The sequence below is a fragment of the Scyliorhinus torazame genome, chromosome 10 (assembly GCF_047496885.1).
Source record: "Scyliorhinus torazame isolate Kashiwa2021f chromosome 10, sScyTor2.1, whole genome shotgun sequence".
In the NCBI taxonomy this organism is placed as follows: Eukaryota; Metazoa; Chordata; class Chondrichthyes; order Carcharhiniformes; family Scyliorhinidae; genus Scyliorhinus; species Scyliorhinus torazame.
This window is the reverse complement of record NC_092716.1, coordinates 16,307,099-16,329,347: the sequence shown is the minus strand read 5'-3', so window position 1 is coordinate 16,329,347 and position 22,249 is coordinate 16,307,099. Positions and strand designations below refer to the sequence as shown.

At 47.6% G+C, this 22,249-nt stretch overlaps 1 protein-coding gene across 1 annotated transcript in view; it reads left to right on the top strand.

The window, feature by feature from the left end:
- The window catches only part of adamts18 (ADAM metallopeptidase with thrombospondin type 1 motif, 18), a 301,723-nt gene extending 281,018 nt beyond the window's left edge, over nt 1-20,705 (top strand). Inside the window, exons 19-23 of the mRNA XM_072517824.1 lie at nt 3,682-3,886; nt 7,042-7,236; nt 7,537-7,761; nt 15,235-15,379; nt 19,820-20,705. Of these exons, the coding sequence (XP_072373925.1) occupies nt 3,682-3,886; nt 7,042-7,236; nt 7,537-7,761; nt 15,235-15,379; nt 19,820-19,935 (886 nt within the window). The 3' untranslated portion in view covers nt 19,936-20,705. The remainder of the gene's footprint in view (nt 1-3,681; nt 3,887-7,041; nt 7,237-7,536; nt 7,762-15,234; nt 15,380-19,819) is intronic.
- The last annotated feature ends 1,544 nt before the right edge of the window (nt 20,706-22,249 follow it).

Below are 22,249 nucleotides of genomic sequence, written 5' to 3'. Positions count from 1 at the left end.
ATCTCCCTCCCCATCCCTGCCCCACCTCAGCTCAGCTTTTCTTCACATTGGCAATGTGCTCACAATTCTAGCCAGCTCAGCAGCACGGGAAATTAAATGTTCAAAGAAAATAAAGTAACTTTCCCTCATATTAATTTATTAACCACATTTTGCCGTGGCAAGGAATGCGCAATGTTTCGCAAAAAATGCCTGAAGAGTGAGTGTCCTTGTTTCCTCTAGCCGCTTCCACGTCTTTTTTTCACCCCTCCCTCCCTCTTTCTCTCTCTCTCTATCTGTGCTAAACTTTGATCTGCTGGGCCTTCCAATTCAATGTGACATGTCTGTTCAGCCCTTCCTCGTGTCTGCCAACGGGACTCATTGTGTTGACCAAGTACTAATTTGACATGGTTTTCCTGTCCGAGCCACTGTTGTTCCTCTTCCCTTTTGTGTCCTGCTGAAAGAAAAATGAAATGTCCGTTTGCTCAAGCTAAAGTTGCATCCGTGCAGAAAGGCTTTCACGTTGGCAGCGGCGAGCAGGCATGTTAGCCGCAGGCGCAAGTAAGACAAAGTGCCGCATGTTTGGATCTCCTGATCGCAAGTTGTTTCTTTACGGTTTGAGAAATACTTGAAGAGGGAGACGTGCCTTCAACTCATCGTTAACAGTTTTGTCTATGCTTTTTCTTTTGTTTTGCTCTTTCCCCCCTTCCATGGATACATTTTCTTTCAGAGTGCGAGCACTGATGGCATTGTCTATTATCAGATTGCGGTCCAGGCTGAACCGAACTCCCCAACCTTGGTGTCTTATTTGACCCCAATGTGGGCTTCTGACTGCACATCTGCGCTGTCATAAAGACCGCCAGTTACCACGTCCGTAATATTGCCTGACTCCACCATTGCCTCAGCTCATCTCTCCCTGTAAGTTTGATCCATGCCTCCGCCATCTCCAGGCTTCAGAATTGGCACACTTTCCTGGCCACATTCTACCGTAGGTCCGCCAAAGCTCTGCTGTGCGTGTTCTAACTTGCACCGATTCCCAATCACCCACTGGTCCTGTGCTTGCTGACCTATCGGCTCTTTGTCCAGGAATCCATCAAATTTAAACTTCTCATTCTTATTTTCGAATCCATCCATGGACCTGCCGTTTATATGTTTTGCGTCATCAGGGCGACCAGATCAGCAGGTCATCTCTGACTTCATTAGCACTAACCATGTCCGAACATATGAATTGGAAGTAGGACTCCTACTCTGCCATCCAGTAAGATCATGGTTGATCTGATTACAATTTCAACTCCACATTCCCACTTACCCCCCCCCCCCCGATAACCTTTCACCCCCTTGCTTACCAGGAATCTATCTTCCTCTACCATAAAAATATTCAAAGGCTCTGCTTCCAATGCCTTTTCAGACCATAAGACATAGGAGCAGAATTAGGCCATTCGGCCCATCGGATCTGCTCCTCCATTCAATCGTGGCTGATATATTTCTCATCCCCATTTTGGGGAAGGGTGTCAGCTTTTGCTCAGTAATATTCCAGTGAAGTGCTTTGGGACATTTTCCTATGTTCAAAGCACTGTATAAATTCAAGTTGTTGTTGCTAATAGCTCTTGTGAACCGACTTGGAGTGTTTAACTATGTTCGAGGTGCTGTGTAAATGCAAGTTGTTGTTGTTTTCTCTGTATTCGCACTGGCTGCAGGCGAGTTGAGTTGTCCTTTAATCGGAGAGGCTGAGAAATTGACCTTCTTTGTTCGAAAGGTAAATCTTCAGCAAAAAAAACGAGAGAGAAGCCTTACGATCTGGAAGGTTCCCCCAACAATGAACGATTAAACTCTGATTGACCCGTGCCTGCTGAACAGTAACTGACTCGAAGGCATCAAAAGAGACACACCTCTGATTAACTTTAAAGTGGAATCCTATGTTGTGCTTTAATTATGGTAGGCTCCCAGCCGTCCTTATGAAACCTCCTCTGTGAATCTTGATGCTTTGTAATTCTTCAAGTTCCCACAGCACGATTTGAAAGAAGAGCAGGCGAGCTCTTCCCCCGTGTCCTGGACAATATTTACCGCTCAGCCTGCATCACTAAACCCAGACAGTCTGGTCATCAGCTCATTACTCCTGGTGGAACCTTGCGTGCTCCGTCATGTTTCTTTTGCCTTACAATAGTGATTACACTTCAAAAGAACTGCATTTGCTGAAAGGAGCTTCGGGAGATCCTGAGGTTGTTAAAAGTGCTATATAAATGCAATGTTTAGTGTTTAATATACGCATCCCGGCCAGTTGGTTTGAAGTTGGGGGAGGCTCATAAATATGGCCTCCATGTGGCCTACCGTCTGCCCCCAACCTGTTGGGAGCTTTTACACGGCGGTGGGGGAAATACATTCGAGCCTATTGAGGCCCTTAAGTGGCCAATGAATGGCCGCTCAGGGGCCTCATCTCACCCCCGCCCCGAAACAAGGAGAGGCCTATGTAAACATCGGTAGGCAATGGAGTCACGGGGAGGGGGATTTTACGGCCGTTCTTGACAGCGGGATCTTCCAGTCCTGCCGACGCCGAACCCCGTCTCCCGGTAGCATGGTGTGGATTCAATGGGAAATCTCATTGGCAATGGTGGAACCAGAAGATTCCGCTGCCATCCAATGGCAGGCCGCCAGGATAAGCAGCGTGTGGCGTGCGGAAAGTCCCCCGTGAGTTTTGCAGCATAACAAGAGGCCCTTCGGCCCATCATGTCTGTGCCGGACATCAAGCACATATCTATTCTAATCCTATTGTCCAGCACTAGGTCCGTAGCCTTGTATGCCGAGGCATTTCAAGTGCTCATCTAAATGCTCCTTAAATGTGAGGGCTCCCGTCTCTCTCACCCTTTCGAGTGAATTCCAGATTCCCGTCACCCTCTGGGTAAAATGGATTTTCTTCAAATCCCTTCTAAATATCCTGCTGCTTACCTTAAATCTATGCCTCCTGGTCATTGCCCCCTCCACTAAGGGGAAAAGTTCCTTCCTACCTACCCTATCTATGTCCTCCAGAATTTATGCAACTTTAGAGATATAGGCTGGTGTCAGGAACTGGGGGGAGCTACCATTTCACGTGCCTGAGCCCATCAGAGGAACCCCCTTCATTCCCCCTTTATTCCGCCACCCCTCCCAACTGGCCTCCCTAACTATACACCCCTTCACTTACCCCCTCTCACCAGATCCTGCCTCTGATTTCCAGGATCCCTCTCGTCGGCACCGGCTGTGGTCCCAGTAGTGACCGCCTCTCCTGCCTGGCACTTTGGCCATCAAGTCAACCAGCAGCTCCGGAAGGCGAGGTTTGCTCCCGTGATGGGAGGGCACGTTTCTCCGGACAACAACAATCGTTGCTCCCGGTGATAAATTGACACAGTGCAACCGTCAGAATGGTCGGCGGACTCAGCACCAACTTTGAAGCTGGGATACTGGGGGACACAGCGCCCCGTAAAACCCAACCCCGTATCTATTTCTATTTTGTCACACTGATGCCAAACCAAAAGTCTTTGTCCCATAATAGAGTTTGCATCTGATTATCAGAGAACACAGGGAGAAAAGAGCACCCTAGACTGAAAACAGATACTTGGCTCACATTTCTGGATGTACTGACACTTTGAGATTCACCACATTCGTCTCGCTCTTCATCCTCTGCCAATCCACTTCCCAATGGTATTTTTTTCCTTCCTTTTTTTTTTGCAGCTGGTCTACAGGCAAGTGGAATGACTGCAGCAGGTCTTGCGGAGGGGGGAAGCAGAGCCGACAGATCCAGTGCTTCCGCAAGGCAGCTTTCCAGCGGGACGAAGCGGTGCCGCGCTCCATGTGTCCCCCAGTGGCACCTGCCCAGGTACAGCCCTGCAACATCCACGACTGCCCACCAGAGTGGAGTACTGGGGCATGGACACAGGTAAGCGTTACTCTTAGCTACTCTGCCACCCTTGGCCTCGCCCGCAGGGAAAGGTTTAGTCATGAGCTTAGGGTGAGGGGCAATTGGAACCAGGGTGCATAGTACCTGATTTTAAGACAGGCACACTGTCCTTATTTTCATTATAAATTACATAGTTCCCGTTTATAATAGGAATTACCTAACTGTGCATGCCACGTTGTGATAATACCTGCTATGGTGTCCTTGCAAAACATCCATTTGGAGCGGACCAGTCATGCACGATAGCACATTGGTTAGCACTGTTCATTCACATGGCAAGGGGTCCCGGGTTCGATACCTGGCTTGGCTCACTGTCTGTGTGGAGTCTGCACGGTCTCCCTTTGTCTGCGTGGGTTTCCTCCGGGTGCTCCGGTTTCCTCCCACAAGTCCCGAAAGATGTGCTGTTAGGTGAATTGGACATTCTGAATTCTCCCTCGGTGTACCCGAACAGGCGCCGGAATGTGGCGACGAGGAAATCTTCACAGTGACTTCATTGCATGTTAATGTGAGCCTACTTGTGACACTAATAAAGATTATCATTATTAAGTGCGTGTGACATGTTTACATGGAACATTTCCAATGTAACGGCAGATGGACGGACTTTTAGGGAAAAGTGTTGACAGAAAGTTAGTGGAGAAGTAAAATTCTTAAAATCAAAGAGGAGAAAGTTGCAGGACTGTGGAGGATAGAATAAGGGAGTTGGGTTAATTGGCTATCACTTTGACAGAGCTGGCAGAGCAGGTATGATGCACTGAATGGTCTCCTGCAATGTAAGATTCTATTTATTTTTAAAAATCTATTTGGAGTCAGCAGCGGTCACAATTAAAAACTTGGATCTAAATGAGTGTGCGCACCAGGCAACTCTGAGTTGACATCGTATTTGCACAATTGCATCATTAATGAGGTTTGTGAAAACTGCGAATGAGTCAGTATTGATGGAAAATGCTCAAAAGGATTCTCCAGAACATAAAACTGTTTGCTGGATGTCTGCTTAATCAGAACGAGCTGGATGAAAGATGAAATGAAAATTGCATCAGCCTAATTAAATGCTTTGTGATGTGTCCACGCATAGAATGCACATTAACCAATGTTTTTATGTTGCACTTGTGCCATTGCCCACCCGCAATAATGCAGGAGCAAATCTGTCCTTCAATAGCTAACAGTGAGAAAAAAGAAAGACTTGCATTTGAACAGCACCTTTCATGACCTCAGGATGACCCAAAGTGCTTTACAGCCAATGACGTACTTGTGAAGTGTCGTCACTGCGGTAGTCAGTTTGCGCATAGCAGGATCCCACAAACAGCAATATGATAATGACCAGATAGATAATCACCATGTGTGACATTAATTGAGGGACATATGTACTGGCTAGGACACTAGGGATAACTCTCCTGCTCGTATTCCAAATAGAACCATATGATCTTTCATGTCTACGTGAGGGAGCCTCAATTTCATGGGCACGATTCTCTGGCCTCCCAGCCGCTTGTTTCTCGGTGGCACGCCTTCTCCGGTGACAGGATTTTCTGTTCCTGCCGCTGTCCATGGGAATTCCCATTGAAGCCATCCCGCGCCGCTGGGAAAACCCACGGGTAGATGTGCGCTGCCGACAGCAATGGAGAATCCTTCCTCCAGCGAACGAGCGAAGAATTGCGACCCACATCTCACCTGGGAGATGACACTTCCAACATCGCAGCATCCGCTCAGTGCTGTCCTGGGTGTGATAGACTAGAATTTTGCGTTTAAGCCTTCCTGGAGCGAGGTTTCAATCCAAAGCTTCCTGACTCGGAGACAAGTGCGCTACTCGTCGAAGTAAAGCTGAGACCCAAACTACAAGACAAAGTCTATCAATAAGTATCATTTTTAAACAGGCAGAGATCTATCAGCTCATTCAAAGTAGAATCTATTTATCAGAATGGGGTTTACATGCTGAGCTGCCGTATTATTTAAATTAATGCTCAAAATTGAGTGCCTCCATCTAAAACAGCTGCAGAATAATAAAGTGCTCAATGAATTTCTGGTAAAATTACTTGATAGAAATTTGAGAAACTCCAGTAAGATCTGACATGAAAACCCCTTTACGCATAGATAGACTCCTATAATAGAAGAGATTTACTGGATGTGCTCCAAGATCTATAAACTGCTTTTAATTTCCTTTGAGAACTTTGAACAGAGCTGAAGGGAAATCTTGGCACTGAAACACAGAGGGAGGTCCCCCTCAAAGTGCTTCATTGTTCTCGCACATTATTGTGCTGCCCTCCAGAGGTCATGTTCAGGATTTCATTCACTTCTCATGGTGACATCTGCACCAGGAACCAGCGCATCTGCTTTGGTCTGCTGGGACGTCAGTGTGCTGTGATGTGCAACTTAGTGCCCTCCAGAGATGCACAGGCCCTGACTTGAGGGTGATCGCATTTCACCGACGGTGACTTCACCGCCAGTGAATCCTGATCAAGAAGTAATATGTCTGGGCCAGGATTCCTTTAAACTGCGATTGAAAGTGATCCATTTGCAGATCCTTTATTCCCCTGGAGCACAGCCAAAAGTTCCGGGTGTCCATCTGACAGCCAAGGGTACGAAGGCCCCGGAGCGAGTACAACAAAAAAGCTTTGCAGGAATTGTACCAGAACGGAGAGAAGATACCTATCTAAATCGGCTGAACAGGCTGGCCCACTTTTTTTTCTGGACAGGTAAAGGCTAGGGGGTTACCTGGTACACACTTTAACATTATTAATAGATTCCATATTGTGGACAGAGGGAAGATGTCATTTGTGGTGCGGTACAAGGAACGCCAAGGACGTTGAACAGTGTTCTCTGTTGGCTGACGAAGGAATCAGGAAACGCAATTGGCAGAGAATCAATTCCAACGACGGAATCGCAGCGTGCGCCGGTTTCACACCAATTCTCCGTCGCCCGGTTTTGGTGTGGGATGTGCACCCAGGGCCTCCTGACTCTGAGGGGCCAATGCTAATCACTGAACCACAGCCAACACCATTGCGGAGGGTTTTCTGAGAGACACAATGAACTATTATTTACGTGTGAACCCTTGTTCTCTCCCTGCCCGCCCCTCTTCTCCCCACCCCGCCACTCCCTCCTCCCAAACCAAAGTCAAATTAATGCCAGCTGCCCTCTGTTTACAGTGCTCCAAAACGTGTGGCCGGGGACTGAGGAAACGCATTGTCTACTGCAGAGGCGCAAACCCGTCTTCCAAACCTCACGCCATACCAGAGAGTCTGTGCAACCAGGAACTGAAACCGAAGGGTCAGGAGATCTGCGTGATCCGGCGGTGCCCGAAGAACGACAGACTGCGGTGGATCACTTCAACTTGGACCGAGGTACTGAAAATAACTCAAGCGGTGGGGAGATGGTGTGCGACTGCGTGGGCCATGGACACTTGGAGTATGGGTTCATGATCTGCTGAATTAAGCCAGAGATGTTACTGGGGTCAGGTTGGGGGGGGGGGGGGGGGGGGGGGGTTGTGGGGAGATGGGGGGGCTGATCAGAAATGAAGAGCCTCGCACCCAACCACGGCAACATTTTGTTTAGCCCAATATAACTTTGTGATCTTTATTAAAAACTCATTGTACTGGTTTCTCTACTTTCATGCATTAATATTTAATTTTTCCTTTGTCTAGTGCTCCGTATCCTGTGGGCTTGGCCGACAGAAAAGGGAGTTGAAGTGCAGTGAGAAAAGTCTGTCCGGAAAATACATTGAGTTTCCCCAGAGAAGGTGCCGCCATTTGCCCAAAGCCAATGTCGAACTTGAGCGTGTATGCAACCCAGGAAACTGCCCCAAACCATCCATGGATCAAATCCTCAAACACGCTGCAGCAACGTGGTATGCTTCACCATGGCAACAGGTAGGTGGCTAAAGCTGATCTGTGGCTGCGGTGCATAACACCAGTATTGCCATAAGAACACAAGACCTAGGAGCAGGAGTCGAAAATTCAGCCCCTCGAGTCCACTCCACCATTCAATACGAGCATGGCCGACTTCCGCTCGGCTTCGTCCACTTTCCTGCCCGTTCTCCTTAACCCATCAACCCATTACTCATTAAAAATCTGTCTCTCTGCTCTTTCAATTTACTCAAATGTCCCAGCATCCACCACACTCTGGGGTAATGAAATCCACAATTCGCGACCCTTTGAGAGAAATCATTTCTCCTCATCTCTGTTTTAAATCTGCTGCCCCTTATCCTAAAACTATGACCTCCCGTTCTAGATTGCCCCATAAGAGGCCAGCATCTGCTCCAGGTCTACTTTGACAATTCCTTTTATTACTTTATGGACCTCAATTAGATCTCCTCTCTGTCATGTGAGAGTACCCTTTAAGAAATGGGTGTTTAAGAAATGTACCTTTAAGAAATGGAACTGCTCATGTTACTGGAGTGATGTCAGAGTGTGGGTGGAGCTGGGCTCCACCTCTGCTTTTAGTTTCAGTTTGAGAAAGCTTGGGTGTGTATGTGAGCTGCGCTGCTGTTGATCTCTGCCATGAAGAACGATCTCTTAATTATTTGGTGAATTCAGAAGAATTATACATTTTTTCAGTCTTGAATGTAAACCCTAATGTGCTCCTGTTTGAAGGTGTGTCAAGTCTTTTGGATGTTAAAAGAACAGCATACCGATTACTTAGTGTTGTATTCTTTGGGGGGTGTATTTGATTTACTGGTTGTTAAGATATTCACTGTTTGTTTTAAAAAGGTTAACTTGAGTTCATAGAATAAACATTGTTTTGTTTTAAAAACCCACTGGTCCATTTCTGCTGTACCATACCTGTAGAGTGAGCCGTGTGCTCCCCATACTACAATCTATTAAAAGTTGTGGGTCAGGTGAACTCCATGATACACTTTGGGATTCTCTAAACCCTGGCCCATAGCATCTCATTGTTGTAAACTTGAGGGTATCGGCCTAAACGGCTCAATCTCCCTTCATACGACAAACCCCACATCTCTGGAATCAACCTAGTGAACTTCCTCTGAACTGCCTACCTGCTGTACCAGCATATTAGTTTTCTGAGATTCATGTGCGAGGATACCCAGATCCCTGTACACTGGAGCACTCTGTAGTTACTCTCCAGTTAGATAATTGCCTTTCCATTTTTCCGACCAAAGTTCTTAACCTCACACTTAACCATGTTAAGCTCCATCTGCCACCCTCGCTATTTTAGTGTCAGTGAGGTTCTTTCCCTGAATGAGGAACTCCAGATATTGGGCGAAATTCTCCGTAATCGGCGCGATGTCCGCCGACCAGCGCCAAAAACGGCGCAAATCAGTCCGGCATCGCGCCGCTCCAAAGGTGCGGAATCCTCCGCACCTTGGGGGGCCGAGCCCTAACCTTGAGGGGCTAGGCCCGCGCCGGACTGATTTCCGCCCCGCCAGCTGGCGGAAAAGGCCTTTGGTGCCCCACCAGCTGGCGCGGAAATGACATTGCCGGGCGGGGCATGCGCGGGATCTTTAGCGGCCGCTCACGGCATCCCCGCGCATGCACAGTGGAGGGGGTCTCTTCCGCCTCTGCCATGGTAAGAGAGGTGGTTTAATCCACGCCGGCGGGACAGGCATTCCAGCAGTGGGACTTCGGCCCATCCGGGCCGGAGAATCGCCGGGGGGGGCCTGCCAACCGGCGCGATTCCCGCCCCCGCCGAATCTCCGGTGCCGGAGAATTCGGCAACCGGCGGGGGCGGGATTCACGCCAGCCCCTGGCGATTTTCGGACACGGCAGTGGGTCGGAGAATCTCGCCCATTATTTTTAAGTCTTGTTTGTCAGGTTTGCAGTCATTGATTCACCATTTCCTTCATTGCCTTCTGACATGGTGGTGTCAACTCCGGAAGGTTGTCAGTTAATTTTCATGATCAACACTCTTCCCTTGGCAGTCGCTTAGTGTCGAGGGTGACTTGCTCCCAGTCCGGGGAGGTGGATTCTACCATGCCTGAATAGTCCGATCCTGAACCCGCAGACTCTGCCACAGGTTTGGCAGGTGGAGTTGGGTGGGGTGAGATGCTGTGGATTCTGTGGTCTCTTTCCGCTTGCCCTCCACGTGCTCCACCCTTCGACGCTCGAGGTGATTGGCGTCTTCACGGATGCTTTATCTCCAGCGTTTGCGTTCTAAGACAAATGATCCCCACGTGTCGGTGGGGATGTTGCGTTTATCTAGGGAGGCTTTCAGAGTGTCCTCGTTGCGTTTTTTCTGCCCTCCTAGTGATCGCTTGCCATTGCGGAGTATGGAGTAGAGCACTTGATTTGGGTGTCTTGTGTCGGGCATGTGGGCAATGTGGCCCACCCATCGCAGCTGTTAGAGTGTGACCGGTGCCTCGATAGATGTGTAGGGTACGTGGATTGGAAAAAAAAATTTGGATACTCTAAATTTAAAAAAACATCAGAAACATTGATTATCTGGTTATTAACACATTGCCGTGTGTGGGATCCTTCTGTGCGCAAGCCGGCTGCCACGCTTTGTACATCACTGATTAGTGACTATGGCTCGAGCAGCGGCAATGATGGTCAGATTACCACTGCGCATATAAATTCCCCCAACTCGATATGGTTAGCACTGTTGCTTCACAGCACCAGGGTCCCAGGTTCGATTCCGGCTTGGGTCCCTGTCTGTGCGGAGTCTGCACATTCTCCCCGTGTCTGCGTGGGTTTCCTCCGGGTGCTCCGGTTTCCTCCCACAAGTCCCGAAAGACGTGCTGTTAGGTAATTTGGACATTCTGAATTCTCCCTCCGTGTGCCCGAACAGATGCCGCAATGTGGCGACTAGGGGCTTTTCACAGTAACTTCATTGCAGTGTTACTGTAAACCTACTTGTGACAATAAAGATTATTATATTGTTTCACGTTCCTTCATAGAATCATAGAAACCCTGCAGTGCAGAAGGAGGCCATTCGGCCCATCGAGTCTGCACCGACCCTCTGAAAGGGCTCCGCACCCAGGCCCACTCCTCCCCTCCATCCCCGTAACCCCACCTAACCCTTGGACGCGCTAAGGGGTAATTTTAGCATGGCCAATCCACTTAACCTACATGTCTTAGGATGTCTTCTAGCATCTTCCAACACCAGCTGTCAAAAAATGTGCAGCACCGCGTTCATTACACCACAAAGTCAAAGCAGAGTAGAAGCAGGGGAAAACTGAACATGCCCCCTTTATACCGCACTAACCACCATATAATAAGTTTAAATATTCAGTCTTTGAAAGTTACTGAATGGGTGAGTTTGCTGAATAAGTGAATGGGTAGGTGGGTAATTCGTTGGGGCGGGTCAGTGTTGGTCAGGTCAGTGGGTTAGTTGGGAGGTTGGAGGTTTATATTTGGAGGATATGGGTGTTACTGGCTGGGCCAGAATCTATTTCCCATCGCTAATTGCCTTTGAACTGAGTGCTTGTTTGGCCATTTCAGAGGTCATTTAAGAGTAAACCGCATTGCTGTGGGTCTGGAGTCACATGTAGACAGATTTACTTCCGAAAGGATGTTAGAGAACCAGACAGGTTTTAATGACAATCGACAATGGAATCATTGAACTTTTAATTCCAGATTTTTTATTGAATTACAATTTCACCACCTGGTGGGATTCAAACTCAGAGCAGTGTCCTGGGTCTCTGGATTACTAGTCCAATGGCTCATTCTGGGGTCGGTGGGACCTCTACAAACGGGATGGTCTACACCTGGACCAGAGAGGTACCAATATCCTGGGGGGGGGGGGGGGGGGAATTTGCTAATGCTCTTCGGGAGGGTTTAAACTAGTTCAGCAGGGGCTTGGGAACCTGAATTGTAGCTCCAGCATACAGGAGGTTGAGAGTAGTGAGGTCATGAGTAAGATTTCAAAGTTGCAGGAGTGTACCGGCAGGCAGGAAGGTGGTTTAAAGTGTGTCTTCAATGCCAGGAGCATCTGGAATAAGGTGGGTGAACTTGCGGCATGGGTTGGTACCTGGGACTTCGATGTTGTGGCCATTTCGGAGACATGGATAGAGCAGGGACAGGAATGGTTGTTGCAGGTGCCGGGGTTTAGATATTTCAGTAAGCTCAGGGAAGGTGGTAAAAGAGGGGGAGGGGTGGCATTGTTAGTCAAGGGCAGTATTACGGTGGCAGAAAGGACGTTTGATGAGGACACGTCTACTGAGGTAGTATGGGCTGACGTTAGAAACAGGAAAGGAGAGGTCACCCTATTAGGCCTCCAAAAAGTTCCAGAGAAGTAGAGGAATGGATTGCAAAAATGATTCTGGACAGGAGCGAAAGCAACAGGGTAGTTGTTATGGGGGACTTTAACGTTCCAAATATTGACTGGAAACGCGATAGTTCGAGTACTTTAGATGGGTCCGTTTTTGTCCAATGTGTGCAGGAGGGTTTCCTGACACAGTATGTAGATAGGCCAACGAGAGGCAAGGCCATATTGGATTTGGTACTGGGTAATAAACCAGGACAGGTGTTAGATTTGGAGGTAGGTGAGCACTTTGGTGATAATGACCACAGTTCGATTATGTTTACTTTAGTGATGGAAAGGGATAGGTATGTACCGCAGGGCAAGAGTTATATCTGGGGGAAAGGCAATTATCATGCAATGAGGCAAGACCTAGGATGTATTGGATGGAGAAGAAAACTGCAGGGGGTGGGCACAATGGAAATGTGGAGCTTGTTCAAGGAACAGCTACTGCGTATCCTTGATAAGTATGTACCTGTCAGGCAGGGAGGAAGTGGTCGAGCAAGGGAACCGTGGTTTACGAAAGCAGTCGAAACACTTGTCAAGAGGAAGAAGGAGACTTATGTAAAGATGAGACATGAAGGTTCAGTTAGGGCGCCCAAGAGTTACAAGTTAGCTAGGAAGGACCTAAAGAGAGAGCTAAGAAGAGCCAGGAGGGGACATGAGAAGTCTTTGGCAGGTAGGATCAAGTATAACCCTAAAGCTTTCCATAGATATGTCTGGAATAAAAGAATGACTTGGGTAAGAGTAGGGCCAGTCAAGGACAGTAGGGGAAGTTGTGCTTGGAGTCTGAGGAGAAGGAGAGGTGCTAAATGAATATTTTCCGTCAGTATTCACACAGGAAAAAGACATTGTTGTCGAGGAGAATACTGAGATTCAGGCTACTAGACTAGAAGGGCTTGAGTTTCATAAGGAGGAGGTGTTAGCAATTCTAGAAAGTGTGAAAATTGATAAGTCCCCTGGGCCGGATGGGAAGCTAGGGAGGAGATTGCTGAGCCTTTGGCTTTGATCTTTAAGTCGTCTTTGTCTACAGGAATAGTGCCAGAAGACTGGAGGATAGCAAATGTTGTCCCCTTGTTCAAGAAGGGGAGTAGAGACAACCCCGGTAACTAGAGACCAGTGAGCCTTACTTCTGTTGTGGGCAAAATCTTGGAAAGGTTTATAAGAGATAGGATGTATAATCATCTGGAAAGGAATAATTTGATTAGAGATAGTCAACACGGTTTTGTGAAGGGTAGGTCGTGCCTCACAAACCTTATTGAGTTCTTTGAGAAGGTGACCAAACAGGTGGATGAGGGTAAAGCAGTTGATGTGGTGTATATGGATTTCAATAAAGCGTTTGATACGTTTCCCCATGGTAGGCTACTGCAGAAAATATGGAGGCATGGGATTCAGGGTGATTTAGCAGTTTGGATCAGAAATTGGCTAGCTGGAAGAAGACAAAGGGTGGTGGTTGATGGGAATGTTCAGACTGGAGTCCAGTTACTAGTGGTGTACCACAAGGATCTGTTTTGGGGCCACTGCTGTTTGTCATTTTTATAAATGACCTGGAGGAGGGCGTAGAAGGATGGGTGAGTAAATGTGCAGATGACACTAAAGTCGGTGGAGTTCTGGACAGTGCGCACGGATGTTACAAGTTACAGAGGGACATAGATAAGCTGCAGCGCTGGGCTGAGAGGTGGCAAATGGAGTTTAATGCAGAAAAGTGTGAGGTGATTCATTTTGAAAGGAATAACAGGAAGACGGAGTACTGGGCTAATGGTAAGATTCTTGGCAATGTGGATGAGCAGAGAGATCTCGGTGTCCATGTACATAGATCCCTGAAAGTTGCCACCCAGGTTGAGAGGGTTGTTAAGAAGGTGTACGGTGTGTTAGCTTTTATTGGTAGAGGGATTGAGTTTCGGAGCCATGAGGTCATGTTGCAGCTGTACAAAACTCTGGTGCGGCCGCATTTGGAGTATTGCGCGCAATTCTGGTCGCCGCATTATAGGAAGGATGTGGAAGCATTGGAAAGGGTGCAGAGGAGGTTTACCAGAATGTTTCCTGGTATGGAGAGAAGATCTTATGAGGAAAGGCTGAGGGACTCGAGGCTGTTTTCGTTAGAGAGAAGAAGGTTAAGAGGTGACTTAATTGAGGCATACGAGATGATCAGAGGATTGGATAGGGTGGACAGTGAGAACCTTCTTCCTTGGATGGTGATGTCTAGCACGAGGGGACATAGCTTTAAATTGAGGGGAGATAGATATAGGACAGATGTCAGAGGTAGGTTCTTTAGTCAGAAAGTAGTACGGGCGTGGAATGCCCTGCCTGGAGCAGTGGTGGACTCGCCAACACTAAGGGCATTCAAATGGTCATTGGATAGACATATGGACAATAAGGGAATAGTGTGGATGGGCTTTAGAGTGGTTTCACAGGTCGGTGCAACATCGAGGGCTGAAGGGCCTGTACTGAGCTATAATGTTCTATGTTCTATGTTCTATAATGGCAATACCACTCTGCCACTGCCTGCCCTAGTCATGTTAATGGAGGTAGTTGAGTTGGGAGGGTAGTCAGACGGTTGGGGGCTGTTCATTTGACGATTGAGGGAGTTACCAGCTGGTTGGTATTGTCGTCGGGTGGTCGTAAGGGGTAGTCAGGGCATGTGGGGTGGGTAGTCAGATTATGTGGGGGGGGGGGGGGATGTCAGTGGAAGTCAGGGGGTTGATTCGTGGTCAATTGTGTAGTTCCCCATGTGTTAGACTAGGTTTTAATCTTTTCACCATTTGCAGAGTAATCTCTCAGGTAAGTACTGCGGAACTGTCTGAAGTCTGTGACTCTAGCTCAGAGCAGCAGACATTTCCAGAGGGAGCCAGGGGCTGGGGAATTTCCCATTGGAAATGGAAGCATCCTGGGCAATTGCCAGATAGGTCCGTGCATCAGAACATCCACAGGATCCCAATAAGTATCTTCGGCCATGCCTCCTCCTGTCTCTGACAATTTGGAGACTGGAAGATTTGGCCCAGTACTTACCCCGTTTACTGTAAAGGGTTTTGGGGCATCCTGTGGCCATGAAAGGTGCAATATAAATGAAAGGCTTTCCTTCTTTTCATGATTTTCAATGTGGTCCTCCTTCCTTTGAAATAAATATACCTCACCTTCTCCTCTAGTGTACAGTAACCTGTGGGGGAGGAGTCCAGATGCGTACAGTGCACTGCCTGAGGCAGGGCCGACCTGCAGCCAGATGTCCACCACATCAGAAACCAGCAGCTTCCAGAGCTTGTAACACCAGCTTCTGCCCATCACCCAGAAAAGGTAAGGTGGTGTTCATAGTTACCAGGCCGGCTGAGACGCATTTCTTTTTTTTCTGTCACATGCTTTGACTTTATTTGCTCTGTTTCACCCTTTCCTCGCCCCTGTGTCTTTGTACTGTTTAGACATTCCATCATACAACTTGCAAAAAGAACATAAATCTGAGTGTGCAAGATAACCCAGCGTATCAGATAACCCAATTTTCTAAGGCCCCAAAGTCATGGGGCTGGATTCTCCGTTTTGGAGACTAAGTCCCCATGCTGGCGTGAAAACGGTGCTGTTTTACTGTGGGAAAACTGGCGTAAAACAACCACCGATTCCCCGTTTTGCTGGGGGCTAGCAGGGAGTCAGCGTAGAGCTCACAGCCCCAGCGGCCGATGTGGCCCTCAGCACTTCCGGTTCAGAGGCCGCGCATGTGCACGGCGGAGGCCTGCAGCGGCCATGCCGTGCTCCATGGCGGACTCAGCCCGCTGACCTTAACCGCCAAAGGAGTGCCCCCCTTCGGCCGCTGTCGAGCCCCGGACCGCCCACCCACATTGCCCCCAGACCCGAATGAAGGCCCCCCCCCCCCTGCCCGCGGATCGGCACTCCCCCGACTGTGGCGGCCCCGGGCTGGAATGGAGCATCGCGGGGTGGGCGTCAGGCAATTACCTGAGGCGGTGGGTAATTGGCCCGCTCTTCAGGGGGCGGAGAATTTAACAACCGGCGCTTCTCCCGATTTTGGCCCCAAAACGGACTCTCCGCCCTGTCGCCAAACGCGAGTTCAGCGTCGGGGAGCGGAGGATCCAGCCCATGGTTTTTTTGTATATACTCAGCTCATAGGTCATTTCAGCAATTTTATGTTATTCTCGCATTAATAGACAGACTCCATTACTCACCCCAGAAGTGTATGTTGCACTTACCGGTCGTTACCTTATAACTAGGCGCAAAGCATCGAGCAGATGGTAGGGACTGTGTTGCGAAGGTTCGCGAGAGTTTTACACACGCCCACTCTTTGCTTCAGATGCTGATGACATTTCAAAATGGTCAACACCCACACCGCATGCCGACGGTTCCCCCTTATACTTAAATCTGTTTTTGGAGGGATTTATCGAGGCTGCAGAGGTTAACTTATATTCCGACATCTGTGGTATTTTTTAATGAGAATGTGAAGGCTTGTGTTATTGAAGATAAACATAGTGTTACGTCACCCAGTAGTAGTGCACGGTCAATTCCAGCCCCACTTGACCCGGAGTCGTAACACAGGTGAAATTAGATTTTATTTTAAATACCCGAGGTCCTTGGTTGAGCCCAATAAACTGTAGTCACCAGGTTTGTAACTTTAAAACACAAGTCACATTTTATTATGTACAGTATTATAATTAAACAGGCAGGAAATGTAACTACTAACCCTCTCCCAATCCCCCTTCCTCACTCACCCTACTCTCTACATACACACACACACACACACAGACAAACAACACAGAGGAGAAAGGGTGATGGAAAGCAAAAGAAAATATCAATAAAAACAAAAGGGTAAAGATCATTGATGCACTGCGATGACTTCCAATCAATGTCTTTCTGAGGTTTAGGTTTTTGTTTTGGTGTTTCTTCCTCTAGGCTTGAGATGGTTTTCTCTGGCAAGGTTGACTACCTTCTCTGCGGACTCAGCATCATTTCAGGTTCACAGCAAATGATGTGCCAGGCACTCACAGCTTTTAGAACTATAGAACTACAGCAAGCAGGAGAGGGAGAGAGAAAGAGTTCCTTTCACGTCAAAGGTCTAAACATTTCTGCTAAGTTCTCTCAGAAGGCGTCACACTGGAACAAATCACTGACAGGCAGAACACTGTGCCTGGCCAACCCACCAGCTGCAAGTTAACCAATCGAACCAAGTCCCTCCTGAGCTGGTTCTTAAGATCCACTTGGTGCCGAGGAGTCTGGTTTCTCCCTTCCAGGATACAAAACCTGGGAACACAGTATCCTGGCAAGCAGGTTGCTTCAACTTTGAATCTTCTGCTTAAAGGCCCACCCCGGTTATGGGCCCATAGACCAAAACCATAAAAGAAATGGGAACAAAGGAAATCAACAGGAAGGACTCTTACAATAGCCATATGAATAGAGTGGTGATTAAATGCAGAGAAAGTTGCCTAAAATGGGGGAGAGGCATACGATCAGTGTTCATTCCAAGGATGTGAGTTAGGACCTGTTCTGCCCTGCAAGCAATTTTGACAAAGGAATAAGTGGAACAGCGTTAATGTTTTCCGATCATTGCTTCTCTTGCAAAAGCGGTATGGAATCTTTTACATCAGAGAGGAGAGATGGGGGTCCTGATTTAACATTGCATCCAAAAGACAGTGCAGCACACCATTAGTTGTTCATTGCAGCATCAATCCAGATCACATGCTCTGGAGTGGGCTTCAATCCCAAGACCCCGATTCAGATGACACTCAGACCAAGGTTGGCACTTTGTGTGTCACACTCGTTCCCTTGCTTCTGCAACATTACTGTAATCTGAACAGCAGATTACAAATGAAATGCTCCAGAAGATACTTTCCACGCAATTAAGAAGTAAATACTTTTGCCTGCTGCATAATACTCTCCTCCATCTTTACTTCCATTCTCATGCTCTTTTTTAAAAAAATGCACTTTATTTTCCTCACTGTATGCAGCCTATTTGAGATCTTAATTCCATTTTAAACAAGGGATTAAGCTCACTGTGGGTTAAGATTCTCTGATCAAAACTGTGCACCCAACTTTGCCTTTACGCAAAGCAAGATTATTTTTGCTACGATTACTAATGAGATATCCATTTTGAAAGTAATGCTAATGTCCAATGTTTGTAATCAATTGAAAACCAAAATAATGATGATTGATATGTTGCATTGTGATGAAGACAGAGGGGCATAACTATGGAGTGTCGTATCAAGAAGAATGTAATTGTTTCCACAAATGTTTCAATCCTAATTGTCATTAAATTAGCCCAGGTGACCACAATGTCTCTTTCAGATTTAAGACCTATTTAAGTCTTGATGGACCCTCTGAAAACAAATTATTTATTTGCTGACCACAAATTTGGAGTACATTTTGTAAAAAAAAAGGTTAATTTCCATTGCTAGATTTAGAATTTGTAAATTCTGATTGTTATTTTCACCTGCTTCCATTGTTTGCTCACCCTTTCGTAGAATCCCTACAGTGTAAATGGAGGCCATTCAGCCCATTGAGTCTGCATGACACTCCAAAAGAGCACCCTACCTAGGTCCAATTTCTAACCTTATCCCTGTAACCCCACCTAACCTTTGAACACAATGGGGTAATTTAGCATGGCTAGTCCACCTCACCTGCACGTCTTTGGACTGTGGGAGGAAACTGGAGCACCCGGCGTAAACCCACACAGATAAGGGGAAAATATGCAAACTCCACACACCAAAGGTTGGAATTGAACCCAGGCCCCTGGTGCTGTGAGGCAGCAGTGCTAACCACTGTGCCACCTTGCTGCCCAACCCAACACGCTTACTGTTGTGATACTGACTTGAAAGATCCTGAGTTCAGTCCCTGGACTTTGCTGAATTGACTGACCCTCCTGCTAAACCGGAGTAAAGTATCCAACCTGGGCTCGAATGTTCGGAGCTATTAGCCAAATTCTCCACACCAGCTGGACAAGGGCAGCAGGTGCATCGGACACCCACCACCTGAATGTTTGCCTCCATGTCACACGCCACGCAGATTCGGAACAACATCCCCATCCCTTCACTGACACTGATCAAAATTTAGAACTCCCTCCCCAACTGCACTGTGGGTGTACCTACACCAGAAAGTGCTGCAGCAGCTCAAGAAGGCGGCTCACCACCACCTTCTCAAGGACATTATGGGATAGACAACAAATGCTAAGGCCACAACCCATGATGGGATTTTAAAAGAACAACAGATGGAATGAGACTTTGACCCAGCAAACCCTGCAGTTTGGAATCGGAACTGTGGGCTAACATCCTGTGGAATATTTGCATCTGATGGAGGTGGGTGCCCCCACTCCCTGCATACAGTTGTAGGAGCCCATAAAACCCTCCCATCAAAGAACTGACTATGCTTCAGGTTGGTATAAAGATGGTTATGGCCATGGAATGGACATTTATGTTGTGTGAATCCCTCCACCTCTTCAAGAGAACTGTTGAAGAATGCAACAAGAACAGCCACTATGTTGGCTGTACAATGACGCCCTGTCAGAAATTGTGTGCGCGTTCGGGAGGTAAGCACTATCAGACTTGGCTCTGATGCTCCCACCTAAAATAACCTGTGAGGATCAGTGATAGGTGCACATGTGGACAGGGTATGAGCCTGTGTTCTGCCAACCAACAGGCCGCACCTTTTGGAAGTGGATAGGAAATCGGTCAACACGGTTACATAATTTACGGTGCAAGTGTTATACTTCACAAATTTACATTTTCTACTCTATTCTCTTCAAAGATCTCAACTGCATCGACTTCTTCAGCTGGTGCCACCTGGTCCCGCAGCATGGCGTCTGTGGCCACAAGTTCTACGGCAAGCAATGCTGCAAGTCCTGCGGCAAAACCAACCGATAGCAATCGCCACGCTGATTTCAACCTTCCTCCTTAACCGCAACGCACCCCCATCCTCACTCCCCTCCCTCCATCCCCATAACAAGGTTATTTATTGGTCCCAGTGAAGAGATGTCGACCACACGCATTGACTGGGTCCTGTGAATGGACAGACTCTTAACTCAGCGCCCCTTTGACAGGGTGGTTTCGGTGCTCGTCCGAGCAGAGGACTCGATGGGCCAGTTTCCACCCGCTCCCAGATTCGGTGCGCGTGTCTTGAAGGACTCGTGACGCAGAGACGGACGGTTCATCAACTGGTGCGACAAAGACATTGGAAATATCGCCCTGTCCTCCGTCCAAATCAGCTGCACTTGACGGGAGTCTTCAATTTTATTTTGAATGCCCAGCTGGATTGAGTCACCTTCAGAGCTGAGAAATTGGTGATCTTCTGGGAATATAAATATATATATTATATATATATGTGTATAAACATGTATTACCATTTTTTTTTTGAAGAAGTATTTAGAATTTTTTCTGCACTGCCATTGATTGCTGTTGTACATGTATATATATATAACAAAACCTACGGATAGATCCTGTGGAGCGGAGAAGCTTTATGAGAAGGAGAGCTTATACGACAATGCACTTACTGATGGAAGGAGAATGACTGTTTTCACTCACGGAACAATAGTGACATTAACCCTTTCATGGTGCTAATTTCCTGCGACAATTCCAGCCGACCAGTAAAGCGTTACAAATTTGTTTTGATGTACAAACAAGCTTCATACCACCAATGTGTGTTTGTGTTTTTTTTTTCAATGGAAAGAATGCGGTTGTGGTTCAAAGTTGTCAGAGGATCAGGGGAGTGTGTGAGGGGAAAGAGCTGGAATAGCATAACCCACGTGTGCACCTGCAATTCCCCCCAATTTTTCAATCCATCGTGTCAATGTCGTTGTTGCGCTCTTCGTAGAGTGGGACAGCACAGGAGAAGGCCATTCAGCCCATCGTGCCTCTGTCGGATCACTGAAAGAGGCTTATTTCACCCTGCGTGAGTCCATGTGTGATGGGAAATACATGGCAGTGGGAATTTAACCCAGGACCCCATGCTGGAAAACTTGTGCACTTAACATCCCAGACCCCAAACCGTAAAAGGTGGTTTAAATAATGTGCTATACCAGAGAGTTGGGTATAACCTTTCTCAAAACTGCCGCAGCACGTCTCCTTGTTAAACTGGCAGAGGCTCGGGACCTTGGCTTCTGGCAGTATGGCGTGAAAAGCAATGCCACAGAGCTGGTCTTGGCAAAGACTCTGAGTGTTGGGCCTCCACTCAAAACATTTTTTGGGGGGAACAATTTTTCTACCTGTCGGTTTTCCCCAACACGGAGCGGGGGAGGGGACTCGAAACATCTGGATACACGATCATTCAGCAAAATGTCATCCAGGTGACTTCTCCCAGCCCAAAATTTTTCTACCTGTCGGTTTTCCCCAACACGGAGCGGGGGAGGGGACTCGAAACATCTGGATACACGATCATTCAGCAAAATGTCATCCAGGTGACTTCTCCCAGCTCAAAATTTTGGCCACACGTACTGGACACTGTAGGATTGCTGCCTCTGCTTGAATGTAGTCCGAGAAGTTACACCAAATGGAGGTTTCTTTCACTGGATGTGGGGATCACTGACAAGACCCGCACTTTTTTGCCAATCCCTAATTGTCCTTGAACAAAGTGGCCATTTCAGGGGGCAGTTAAGAGTCAACCATATTGCAATGGGTCCGGAGTCACATGTAGGCCAGACGGGGTAAGGACGGCAGATTTCCTTCCCTCAAGGGAACATTACTGAATCAGATAGGTTTTTAACCTATATGATAGCTTCATGGTCACCTTTACTGAGACTAGCTTTCAATTCCAGACTTTATCAACTGAATTCAGATTTCACCAGCTGCCATGATGGAATTTGAACCCTACGGCTCCAGACCATTAGCCTGGAGCCTGTGGATCACTAATCCAGTGAGACACTACCCCTCCGTCTCCGGAGGGAGAGGGTCCCCTGCCTGGGCAAGTGCCCATTTCTATGATTAGTGACCCAGATTATTTTACCTCGTGCCTCATCGGCCTGTCACAGCCAATTGGAAAGCAAAGCAATCCTTAAAACCCAAAAGGTCATCAACCATAAACCCAACTTCTTTCTTGTTATAATTAACAAACAAAAGTGCTCAAAGAAGATAAGAGGAACTTCTCTTTTAAAGTTTCTATAATGTGTCTCCCTGGTTTGCTCATAGCAGTTTCTCGGGTTGGACTTTTCCAGCTGTGCCAAGGTGGGTTCCCCAGTGGCTCGCG